The sequence below is a fragment of the Mastomys coucha genome, unplaced genomic scaffold, assembly GCF_008632895.1.
Source record: "Mastomys coucha isolate ucsf_1 unplaced genomic scaffold, UCSF_Mcou_1 pScaffold20, whole genome shotgun sequence".
NCBI classification, from domain to species: Eukaryota; Metazoa; Chordata; class Mammalia; order Rodentia; family Muridae; genus Mastomys; species Mastomys coucha.
In genome coordinates, this window is record NW_022196903.1 from 37,561,636 (window position 1) to 37,574,361 (window position 12,726).

At 42.4% G+C, this 12,726-nt stretch overlaps 1 protein-coding gene across 2 annotated transcripts; it reads right to left on the minus strand.

Moving 5' to 3' along the window:
• Window positions 1–3,444: 3,444 nt before the first annotated feature.
• Window positions 3,445–6,224, minus strand: LOC116098082 (olfactory receptor 10AC1). 2 transcript variants are annotated; one of them, XM_031380828.1, is made up of 2 exons: window positions 6,118–6,224; window positions 3,445–4,576 (listed from the first exon to the last, which is right to left on the minus strand). In XM_031380828.1, the coding sequence occupies exon 2, from the start codon at window positions 4,554–4,556 to the stop codon at window positions 3,603–3,605; it is 954 nt and encodes a 317-aa protein (XP_031236688.1). In that variant the 5' UTR covers window positions 4,557–4,576; window positions 6,118–6,224; the 3' UTR covers window positions 3,445–3,602. The 2 variants fall into 2 exon arrangements, with proteins under 2 accessions (XP_031236688.1, XP_031236689.1); XM_031380829.1 differs by having other exon boundaries at window positions 6,127–6,216.
• Between the last annotated feature and the right edge of the window lie 6,502 nt (window positions 6,225–12,726).

A 12,726-nucleotide genomic window follows, 5' to 3' on the forward strand; every position in this document is an offset into this window, starting at 1 on the left:
AAACATTCACAAAGTCAGTCATTCCATAATGAGAATGATTTTGTAAGTCATCTGCTTGTGGATTACACTTGTGCAACATTTTGTGAGGTGTTGGTTCTTTTTTTCTGTTTGCCAGTAATTCTTTGATAATAACAGCAAACACTCTTCTAAGTGTATCACAAATACTGAATCATTTAATAATCATGGCAAACATCTGTACTATTTCTCCTTCTTCAACTTACATGTAAGAGATAAATATCTGCTTTATCATACTTTGCTTTCCTTAAAATGGATTATTTCATTTCAGTCTTTGAATAAAAAAATATTTTAAAATGTGAAGACCTAGGGTAGAACCAAACTCAACTGGAAAAAAGTCAATGAAATAATTCCTAATAATATTCTGCTGTTCTCATAGATTGGTGCCTTATCCAGTCTTATAGAGGCTTCCTCCAGCAGCAGTTGGGCATGAGTATAGAGACCTACATTTGGACTTTATGCAGAGAGAGAGAGAGACTCTAAATTGGAGGTCATCACTGGGTCCTTCACCTAGGAGATTGGAAAACACAGTGGAAGAGGGTGTGAAAAGATTGTATAAATCAGAGAAGATACAGAACATGGCCCACTGAATCAATTAGCAAGGTGCATGTGGGCTCATAGAGACTGAAGAGGCAAGCATGGGGCCCGATGGATCTGCACCAGGTCCTCTATGTATGTTATGCCTGTTAGCTATTTTGGTGTGTGTGTGTGTGTGTGTGTGTGTGTGTGTGTGTGTGTGTGTGTGTGTTTGCCTGCTCTTTTCCTCCTATTGGGTTGCTTTATCTAGCCTGATGGCAAAACGCCTTTTGCCTTGTCTTAATTGTAACTTGTTCTTTCCTGTTTTTCTGTAGTTCCTTAGAGGTTTGCTCTTTTTTAAAGAGGAAGCAGAGGGGAAGTGGAGGGAGGAGAAACTATGGTTGGGATGTATTGTATGAAAGATGGATCTATTTTCAATATTTTTAAAAAAGAACTAAAATTAGTGGGTCAAAGAAGAGAAATATTGCCAAAAACCAGGATGTAGGAGGCAAAATACACTGAGATAGAATTGCTGAAGGAAACATTTGAGAGTAGTCAAGTGGTATTTAATTGTTCAAAAGTTTTAGTTGCTAGTAAAGTTGAAGTTTAAGAAAAAATATTTTCACAAAGTAACCTTCTGAATTGGGCGTTTGTCTTTATTTCTTATTTGTGGGGGTAGGAATCAATGCTGACGGTAAGAATTATTGTTACCTATTTATTTGTTGAAATTCCATATTTTTATCATTTGCTTTACATTTACATATGCATAAGTATACATATATACACATTATATCAAATTATTTTTAAATAAACACAGAGTTTAATACGTGGACTCTGAACTCTATTTGTCCTTTTCTTTTTGTTGGACAAGCTTTGTTCGCTCGTCTATTGGCTGAACGCAGAGCTTCACACATGCCAGAGAAGTGTTCTTCCACTGAGTTTTGTCTTCAATCTTCTTTTTCCTTATTAACTTTTAGGGGGCATTGGTCTCACTAAGTTGCTCAGGCTGGCTTTGAGTTCACTTGAGAGTTTAGAAAGACACTGGAGGTTTTTTTTGTTTGTTTGTTTTTTGTTTTTTGTTTTTGTTTTTTGTTTTTTTTATCTTTTTGCCTCAACAACCTGAGTAGCTGGTATTTTTGTTTTTGTTGTAATTTTCTACATATTTTATGATTGTGTATTTCATATTTAGATCTTTAACCTCTCTTCTCTTAGTGTGTACTTGAATGTGTAAACCTAAGGCTGCTTATTGTACCTAGCTATTTTCTCCTTTCCAAGTGGTGTATGCCGTCTTCACCACGTTTTACCTCATCTCTGTCTGTCTCTCCACATCCCCACTGCATTTCCAGTTCATACCCTTCTGTCCTCTTCTGCAGATTATTGCTACACCCCCTTTTCTTTTCTTGTACTATTGCTATCACTTCCTTAATGTGCACGTGTGCTTATACCATATACGTATCCCCACAAACTCAGAAGTGAAAGCTAAATGTGTCATTGAGAACCTTATGCTAGTTTCCTTCCAAAACCTGGGATGAGGGTTACCACAACAAACACCCTGATTGAGATAACAATCAGTCATTCTGACAACAAGTCTATACATTCAGGAGCATTAGAAACCATCAGCAACATCTTCAGACTCTGGCTGCTTATGGGAGAGATGGTCTGTAACAGCATGTTTTTTCCTTCTACTACTCTCTTCTGCTTCCATGGGCATTCACCGTGAAGTTAAGGAGGATCAGGTTAATGAGTAGGGCATGTGCATTTGACAGTGGACTTCCAGATGACTCAACCACTTCTCCAAAAGCTATTTTAAAGAACTTAGTCTCCATCAGGCAGCTTCCCCATGCATGTTCTCCTGTGTCTAATCATATGGATCACTTAGACTTTGCCCTGACGGCCATTGAGAGAACTGGGTCTGGAAAGGTGGAGGGCACAGGCCCAGGGAGCAGCCCTCAAGCCTCTTGACTGCTCCTTACCTCTATCTCCACGCATGAGCCTCTGGGTGCTGGCTCAACCTCTTCTTTTACATTTGTCTATGTTCCCTGGCTAATCCCTGCCACACCCATGGCCTCAGCAGCTACCTATAATCCCCAGTTGATTCATCCTCTTGAGCCTGCACCCTGAACCTTGGGTTTGTGTCTTTTATGCTCTATCATGCTCTTCATTGTTTGTCCCAGCCATATATCAAAACAGAGTGACAAGCCCTTTCCTCCATGGCTTTTGCTCCTGGGCTCTCCATTTTAGCAATAGCACTACCATTTACCAAATAACCTGGGTTAGAAATGGTCCCCAAAACTACTTCTGCCTGGCTCAACGTCCAGTCAAGGTTTTACACGTTGTATTTCTTCATCTCTGACTTTTCTAGCAACATCTAATTTTCCGTGCAGGGACCCTGCACCAGTTTCCATTGCCTCCCACACAGGAGGTGGACAATGTTTCCCAATTATATCTGTCACACAGCGTCCAAGCTATTACACAAAGGCCAAGGGAGTACAGCAGCTCACAGGACAGATCCTCCAGCCATTGCTGAGATTCTTTTCGGTGTGCTTCAGCCTTTGCTACCCAGTTTTGCTTGGTGCCTTCTCCATCTTTCTCTTCTGGCTAACACCTACTAATCTTCTAATATTGCAAGCAGCCACTATTGTCCCAAGAAACCATGTGTAACGACTCCACTCAGCTTGGACAAGTTTAGCATCATTACATGGTCTCCAAGCTACTCTCTCCATATGCTATCACTGTTCACATCTGCCCTTCCAACCACAGGCATCATACAAGCCAGCCACACTGGCTTGCATATACCTGGGAACTATGGGGAAAACTTGGCAGGGATCAAAGGAAGCACTCAATGTAGGTCCAGGTTTCTCCACTTCTTGATATATTCCTCCAGGAAGGAATGAAGGACACAGCCATCCCCCGTGTCGTGTCTCTCTTCCCTTGCAGTTTTCAAGTTCTCCTTCCAGAATCTCACCCGCGAATTCCCAGGAGCCTTTCCAGATGCCAACACTAAACACTAGGGGACAATTCAGCAAATGGGAACTCCCCACTCTGTCTTGGCCTCTGCCAGTTATCAGGGCTCACACAGAACCTGATCCACGGAGCCCCAGGACCCTGTGAATGGCAGAAGTGATCTCACGGTTGCGCAGGCTGTAGATGAGAGGGTATAGAAGTGGTGTGACGTTGGTATAAACCAGAGCTAGTGTGCGATCCAGTCGCGGGGAGTAAGTGGACTTTGGCCGCACGTACATGAAGGTGGCACAGCCATAATGCAGGAAGGTGACAGCCAGGTGCGAGGCGCAGGTGGAGGCTGCTTTGCGTCTGCCTCCACCACCGTGCAGGCGGCGCAGGGCAGAGGCAATGGCCCCATAGGAGGTCAGAATGAGCATTGAGGGTAGCAACAGCAGCACCAGGCAGGCGCCTAGCAGGGGCAGCTCATCCACGTAGCTCCGTGTGCAGGCCAAGTGCAGCAGTGCGGTGATGTCGCAGAAGAAATGTACCAGCAGGCGGGAGCCACAGAAAGGCAGGTGGAACACTGCCACCGTTAGCCCTACTGATACAGCTAGTCCCCCAAGACAGCAGGCCAGAGCCAGGCGTGCACATAGACCTGGGGTCACTATAGATGCATAGCGCAGTGGGTGGCAGATGGCTACATAGCGGTCATAGGCCATGGCTGCTAACAAGAAGCACTCAGCCCCACCCAGTGCCACAAACATCTGCATCTGAACAGCGCAGCCCAGGAAAGAGATGGGGCTGCCCCTGCCATGGCCAGGCATGCTCAGGTCGGCTAGAGAACGGGGTACCACCACTAGTGTGTAACAGAGTTCAATGGCTGACAACTGGCAAAGGAAGAGCAGCATGGGTGGCCTGCTGGGCACGGAGACCACAGCCACCAGGATGAGCAGGTTACCACTCAGAGTGGCCAGGTGCACTGCCAGCAGCACCAGGAAGAGAAGGGGCCTCAGATGCGGAAACTCAAAAAAGCCTTGAAGGAGAAAGCCCCGGGGTATGGTACTATTACTGGGGCTATCCATGCACTGGAGTCAGGCAGCACCTGTGGGAGAGAAGCAGAGGAAGGGTGAGCTTGTGGCAGTGACCTTTCTGATGACTGAGAAAGGATTACTTGGGAGTTAGAACAGAATAGAGAGGGGTGGCTGCAAAAATGGTCCACGATTCATTATTGGTCTCTCTTCCCTACCACATCTCCAGAGGGATACCTTATCAAGTAGTACCCTTTTCCTGCCTTCCACGCTAAAATCTAAGTAGCTGCTTTCTCAAATTTCAGTTTCCAGAGAAGTCCTGATTTCCAGAGGACCCTTTGGTCTTACATCAATCACACCATTCCTCTACATAAACAGTCAAGCAGTGGCCACACTTGAGTCATTTTATGGGTTTTATATGACCATAGGTCTTAGACTTCAAGGTCCCTCAAAGCGGGAAATGTGTCCCTCCTCTCTGCTTCTCCATCCTCTTCCTTAGCTAACTCTGCCACTCTGATCTGCCTTCTGAGGTATGTCATGGAGTCACAGAGTACAACATATATACGGGTCTTCTAGACTAGCTCATACAACTTCTTATTTTTAAAGAGAAAGATATAAGTGAGCTGGGAATGGGGCTGGAAATACAGGCTTTACTTTTCAGAGAAATTAATAAAAAGAAAGAAAGAGAGAAAGAAAGAAAGAAAGAGAGAAAAAGAAAGAAAGGATGAAAGAAAAAAAGAGAAAAAAAGAAAATAAACTCCCAAGACTGAATCTGGAAGTCCCCACAGCCCATATAATGTTCTGGAATGAGGTCACTGCACAATCAGACAATATATATCCTGGGTCTTCAGTAGAGACCCAGCTTTATGGTACACACTGGGACAGACACTTAGGCAGCAAGGATGCTCTGTGGGAGGGCTCTGTTGGATTTGTCAAGATCCAAATTCACCAAACATTGTGACTGATACTCTAGGAAAAGTGGTGCATGTCTATGCTGGCTCAGCTCTCGAAGTGAACAGTACCTTCCACAGTTGTCATCAGACCCTAGTTTTTCTCTATCTGTGACTCATCTGTAAGTAACGGTTGGGAAGCATTGTCACTGTGAAGGTCTATTATGCTGCTCAGAGTCTTTTGAACAGATATGGATGAAACGAAAGCTGTGTGGCCTGCAGGAGGATGTTTGACCTTCTAACAGATGTTGAAAAAAAATCTATTTTTAAAATTTCGTTATGTCTTTTAAACATTTAATTCCAGGCTCAGCCATTCAATGTTCTAATCAATAGGGACTGTGTAATTTGTTCATAGTCCTCATGCCAGGGTGCAAAAGTGAAGTCAGATGGAAAAGGCCACACATATTTGAGTGAAAGAGCTGCAAGGAGAATGGCTTTTGCTATTGAGTGCACCTTTTAGAGAGGTTTGACTTATTGACATCATGCTATGCTCTTTCATGTAGCATTTGAAGGGAGTATTTGGTAACACATTCTATTCTAATGGAGGAAGAGGTGGGTGGGGCAGGAATGTGCTTGAGAGAGGTAGATTCACTTCTAGTGAGGTTTAAACCTTTCCCTCCTTTTTTATGGGGGGGGGGGTGGATTTTCCCATCTATTGAACTCACGTAGCCAACCTGAGTCCTGTGCCCCCGTTCTCAGCCAGATGTTGTAGCATTAGGAATGAAGTTCAGAGAGACAGAATTCGTGTCTTGAGGTTTCAGGCAGATAAACTTTCTGGAGTGCCTACGACAGAGACAGCTCTTGAGCTGCCTCTGCTTGCCGCCTTACCACTTCCTTTTCATCTCTGTAGAGAAGCTAGTGGGGTGGGTTCTAGAAGGAGAGACAGACACAATCTGTTTTAATTTCTTCCCTTTTCATGATGTAAACCAGGCAGATGATTAGAAACATTGAGTGATGGATCAAGCACCTGAATCGAGTTGCTCAAGAAGAATCATGTTTCAAAGAGAGGCTGCCTAAAACAATCCAGATGGGTCAACTAATTGAACATGACCAAGGGGTTATTTCTGCTTTGCTTAGCTCTTCAGGAGGGATGGATATAAACTCCAGGAATGTAAGCTAGCTGTAGCAGGCTAAGAAGGATCAGCTGGGCATGGTGGTTCTCAGCTTTAGTCCCAGCATGGAGAGCCAGAGGCAGGTAGCTCCAAACTTCCAAAGCTTCAGTGATTCAAACCTGCAGAGAGAGAGAGAAAGAGAGAGAGAGAGAGAGAGAGAGAGAGAGAGAGAGAGGTAAAACCATGATGCCTGAACCACCTTCCTCTCTCATAAAGAGGGTGGAAATTTTCACTTTTCTGGGGGATTAATAACACACAAAAAAAATGAACACTTAAGAGAGTTGTAGGAAAGTAATCATGAGGACTTGAAGCATAACCCATTTAACCCAATAACAACACAGTGAAGTAAATGGATTCTTCCCACACTCACTTTAGAGGGGAGGAAATGGAATGTCTTATAGCTAATTAGCTAATGCTAGAGCCAAATTTGCAGGCAAGAATCATAGCACCTGATAACCTTTGGTTTTACACATTATTTCTGCATGGTCCAGACAATGGTTTGTGATGGTTATACTTTCAGTTTTGCATTACTTGATTAAGAATATAGCAAGGCAAAGGAAAAGAATAAGTAACAAAACAGCCAACAAAACACCACCAAATTAGATGCTCAAAATATCCAGCAGAAGAAGCTGGGGAGAAGGGTCAATTGTTAAGAAAACCATCTGTTTTTGCAAAGGCCACAGTGCTTGGCTCCCAGCATGCATATGGTGATTCATAACTGTCTGTAACTCCAGTTCTAAGGGATCTAATGTTCTCTTCAGTCCTCTGTAGGCACTAGGCATGCACGAGATACACATACATACATTAAGAGAAAAACTCATATGCATAAAATAAATCTTTAAAAATTTCATAAAACAAACAGCATCAATAATAAAAAACCAATCAGTAGAAATGGACTGAAGTAGCTCTTTTGAGGCAGTCAGCCTGTGTTCTGAATAGAGGTTTGGGTAGTGCAGCATCTCTTTGAATGAGGTTTTTACATAAAAGAGCAAATAATGGCAGAAATACAACATAACCAAGTTAGGGGCTTGGACACAGAAAGCAAAAACTGACTGCAGTAGTCCCTGTGAAGCAGCCAGATGCAATCCCCCAGATTCCAGGTAGAGCAGAATGCCCTGTCTGCAGAGGCTTCCAAGACAAAGGAAAACCAACCCCAGATATAGACAAGGTCAACAAATCAGCCACTCAAAACACCCAACAGAAACCAACTGGGGAAGCTGAGCCAGTCAGCTGGCACTCCTGAAGGCTGAGGTTCCCATGGCTGGCGTTTTGGCTTCTCTTCTACCCCTATAGGCACTTTTATATCATGTGATAAACAATGGCAACTTCTGTTCATCTTCTAGCTATTTTCCATCTCTCAGAGTTAGGAGACATAGCCCATCCCCAGACAAGGGACCTTAGAGGACACGCTGAAACAAGTAAGCTTGTGGATCTGAAATAGGATATGGGGCAGTTCTGCTCCATGAGCCAGCTTCTCAGTGAACTGAAATAATGCAATTTACATATGTAATGCACACCATAACTCTCTGTGGCCCTCCTCATTTAAATGCTCCCTCAGATCGCCTCCACACAGGAGGTATATGCTATCCCCTTTCTATGGTTTCCTGCAGACTAGAAATGACTCCCAGACTCTCAGACATTTCTGTCCTTAGATTTGCCTTCACTGACATTTCTCCTGAGGACAGTGGATGTGAACAGTAATGCAGATTATTTAAGATAGCAAACCTAAAAAAAATTCCTCTTTAGTTTTGACATTCATCACTGATCTTGTTATTGTTCTAGCAGATTCTTGTTTCTAATTGTGTGAGGCTTCACAAAACACCCACGGAGTCATGGCTGGCTGGTGGCCCAGGACATCTGGATGTGGTTGGAAGGATTTCTGGGTTAGGGATTCTGACCTTGGATTCAATTTTTGCTGTGTGGGGTAATAAAAACTATCTGTTACAATAATATTTCTCATTGGTCATTTCAACAGCCAATCAAAGAACTGCTAAATACAGTTACACAATGGATAGAAGAGGAGATATGAGAGACAGACAGGTCAGACTCCTTCAGCTTTTGAGAGTTCCATACATGCTAAGATGGAGGTTTAGGGTCAAATGGTCAAGGTAGACTCAACACCATAGTAAACCCATGTAAGACTCAGAGAGGCAGCTACCCAGTCTGGAGCTGCAATCATGTCTGTAGGCAGAACTGGACTGGTCTCACTACTGGAATAGTTCTCTCTCTCTCTCTCTCTTTCTCTCTCTCTCTCTCTCTCTCTCTCTCTCTCTCTCTCTCTCTCTCTCTCTGTGTGTGTGTGTGTAATAATTTCCTTAAAGTTTAGACTGATGCTCACTGGTGTAGCTTTTTTTATTTTCTGTAAGCTAGCATCACAATTTAACAAAAGTACCAATAAGAAAGGCCACAGCAGAAGTCATTTTCCTAAAACAAGTCAAGTTTCAAAAGTTATGAATAAATCAGGATATCCTGACTGAACTGGGCCTCTGGTCTATGACTTTCTATAAATGATGGTGAAATAATTTATTTAGTGTTGTTAAAAAGAAATAACATATACTTAAAAAAATGCTGCTTCAATTCCCCCTACCCCTTAACTTTTGCTGAAAAACAGAGGGCACTCACAGTTTAAAGGTCCTTCGCTGTTTTCTGGATGCTTGAATTGGAGAGGAGAGGGCAAATGAACTAACCTTTACAGGCTTGGTGCCTCACTGTGGAATGTGGACAACGAAAGAGAAAGTTGATGAGGACTCCATAGAGAATGTGGAGCATCTTCTATAACAGATCTGACACACAGTTGGCACACAAGAACACTGGGGGTAGTCTTACTTTTATGTTTTCTTACTTGGAAGGCTTAGGTTGATTAGCCTCTTAATATTCATCTTTCTTTCTTGGAAAATCCAGCCCTTGACTGGTCCAACACTTAAAGTTCTTTGGCCTGTGTGCTTGCTATCTTCCTGAGGTCCTGGTGTACATTGAGTTCAAGGTGGGTATGAATAGATATAGCTACAGATCACTTTATTTATCCCTAATCTATAGATCTCTATTATCTATCTATCTATCTATCTATCTATCTATCTATCTATCTACCTACCTACCTACCTACCTATCATCTGTCTATCTCTCTGTCTGTCTACATTTTCTGTCTCTATTATCCATGCATCTATAATCTATATCTGACTTCCTCTCCTTTCCTCCCCTCCCTTCTACCTGTCATCACTCCTTTCCTTTCTCTATCCACCCCCTCCTTTTCCCTCCATCTCTCCCTCTTTCTTCTTTCTTTTTAGCTTGCATCTACCTATCACAATATCTTCATGTTACTATTTTTCTCCTGGGTTTGTAATTATCTTTATACCACTGCACTGGCTATATATATTTCTGGGTTGAAATCTCAGCAGTACTAATTTTGGATGAGGTCCTCAATTTCTCTGATGCTTCATCTCTTTACATAAATGGAGGTGATGACACTAGATACTTAGCGTCATTAGAAAGATTAGGAACAGTATAAGGAAAAGCCACAGCACAATGGCAGCCACAAAGAAAGTAACTCAATCATATTGAGATGTAACTTTCACTTCTACATTGACATGCCAACCTTTGGGCTCCACTTGCATAGTGACTGCAGTAGCTCCTTTTCCTAGTCACATAGGCCTTCACCTTGATTTATGTCAGGTATCTTGAAGTGCATTAATTTTATATGTTTGCATTATTATACATTTCAATTAAACATTGTGAAAAAAAGTCCCTTGAATTAAAGCTCATCGTATTGGTACTTTCTGATCACATGAATATTTTTTTTTGTGGTGCTTTTCCATCAGTCTGACAGTTTGTTTACTTGGGGCTGCTGAATCACTTCTGGATTTAGTGATTACATTGTGTACCCTTTTTTTCCCCAGCTCTTTATGATCTCAGCTTTGATTCCTGGGAGATGTGTTATTTGCCTGTGTGGCATTTCTATCCACGGGCTCTGTTTCTTTTACAAGATAAAGTAGCTTGCCAAATCCTTCCTGAGTGTGACATGATATCTTGTCAAAGGCTTTTTGTGAGTCTGAGTGTGCGAACTCTTGTTAGCTTCTCGGTGTTGTGTTTATCCCCTAAGAGCAGCTAAGTGAATTAACAGAGACATTTTTGTTTTACATAGACATTCTTGCTTTTCCCCCATTATTGCATTTTGTGAAGTATTTAAGGATCCTGCACTTAGTGCAGATGAGGTGATCTTGACAGTTTCTATGGATACTCATGAGCCCTTTTTAAAATGGTAGCCACGTGGTCGACCTTTGTCCAGCTCTGGGTCAGCATGCTACCATGAACTTCCCAGACTTCATGTTTCCCAATGACTCAGGGGAACAGATCTAGCATTACTGAGTGTGTTTGTTCAGAGGCTACAGTATTGAGTGGGTCTGTTTAAAGCACCCTGGACACTTGCCATGCTTTGTTCTCCTTTCTCCAAAAATCAATTGTGTGGGATTAGGACTCTCGGAAGAGGATGTTTTCCAGGCATCCTGCTTTCTCTTACTTTCAATTGGATAGGAACTTTGAACCATGAAAATCTAGGAGTCCTACTGATTGTGGAGCTGGCTTGCTGCCTTTGATGTGTTGAAAGAGATTCTCTCCCTGAATGAAACAGCAGCCATTTTAATGAATGTCTTTAACACAGGCTTCCTCCAGAGGCAGATAGATAAGCTTCAAAACGGAGCACTTTAATGTTCCACATAAAAACTGTCTGGTGCAGAGACTGCCCCAGTTCTGACACTGTGAAGGTCAACTCTATCACAGGAAATGAGTGATCACTGTGTTGTTAAATTTTGAAAAGTGTCTTAGGTCCAGGGATCACTTACTTTACTTGAAAAGTATCAATATCTTTGCTTTGTAAGAAAACTGGTTTGTTTCCAAAATTTATTTTTAAGTCAATTATTGTTTTCTATAAAGGTGATTTTAACAGGCTTGGAAATACTCCTGATTTAGAAACTACACCTCATGCTAAAAGATAGCTACCTTGTAAAATTGAAAGGCTCTCCTTCTAAAAAGATGGTTTCTTGTTCCTTGCTGGCCATAGAGTTAGAGGTAAATGGTGGGTAACATAGATGCATGCAGAGAGAAACCAAACTATTGCCAGGACATGTTTATGATTCACTGAGATGAAAACAGACAAATGAAAATGGTCAGCCCTTGTAAGGAAAGAAAAGTGCTTATTTCTGTGATGAGCATTTTTCTGAGGGAAGTGTTTTACTGTCCCTGAGAACCTAGGCTCCCTGGAATCACCTGGCTGTTTTGTGACCATTGATGCAACAGATTTTTCTTCCCTACTTTCCAGTTACCTACTTCCTTTTGGTCTGACTTTGACCCCAAATTTTCTGAGAAGACAGCTAATTATTAGATTAAATGAGATCAATGTAGGGTGCTCAGCCTGCTGGAGACCAGCCTTGGACAGGGACCTACATTCTCTGCAATGGAAAGGTCTATGGTTGATGTGGTCCAAGGCCTGAGGATTTCGTTCCAAAACAACTGTCTTTCCTGTTTTGCTCTTGTCAGTGGTAAAGTTTTGACTTCCATAAAGCTGAACAATGACCTTAGACCTGGTCATCCTGAATACTCTCTATTCTGCCTCTTTAAACTGATGCATGATTCCTTCTTTGTCTTCTTACAAATTATCTTGTGGGATCCATGCATTGCTGGATTCCTCTCTTCATGAAAGCCTCTGTTCACACAGGAACACAAAAAAATCTCCTAATTGTGAATGGGGAAACAGAGACAAAAGGCAGCACATAATCAAAGTAGCTAAATAAAATGGAAGCATACCAGACAGTCCTGCATCTGTAGTTTCCTCATACTATACCTCAATGTACCCAGAATGGAGGAGCTCTGCAGGTGAGAACACACTGAACAAGTGTGCTGTGTAACATCCTGAGAAAGAGGCATCAGATCTGACAGAGAGAAGATGAAGTAATGGAATGGACACCTGCCTCATCAGTGCTAGCCCCTTAGTGCATACCCAGCCAGAACATATTTTACTTTGTTATCTCTATTCTCTCTCTCAATATTTCTTTATCTTTGTTTGCTTTTGGAATCCATCACCAGCCTCCTTACCTGAGTTCAGAGAGGGATGGCTTGGGAATGTTGGAGAAGTGACTCAGGTCATGACCTCTAGAGGTTAGCAAGATCCCA

What these genes read in the sequence shown, in the direction of transcription:
- LOC116098082 (XM_031380828.1), bottom strand. Translation starts at nt 4,556, where the DNA reads ATGGATAGCCCCAGTAATAGTACCATACCCCGGGGCTTTCTCCTTCAA.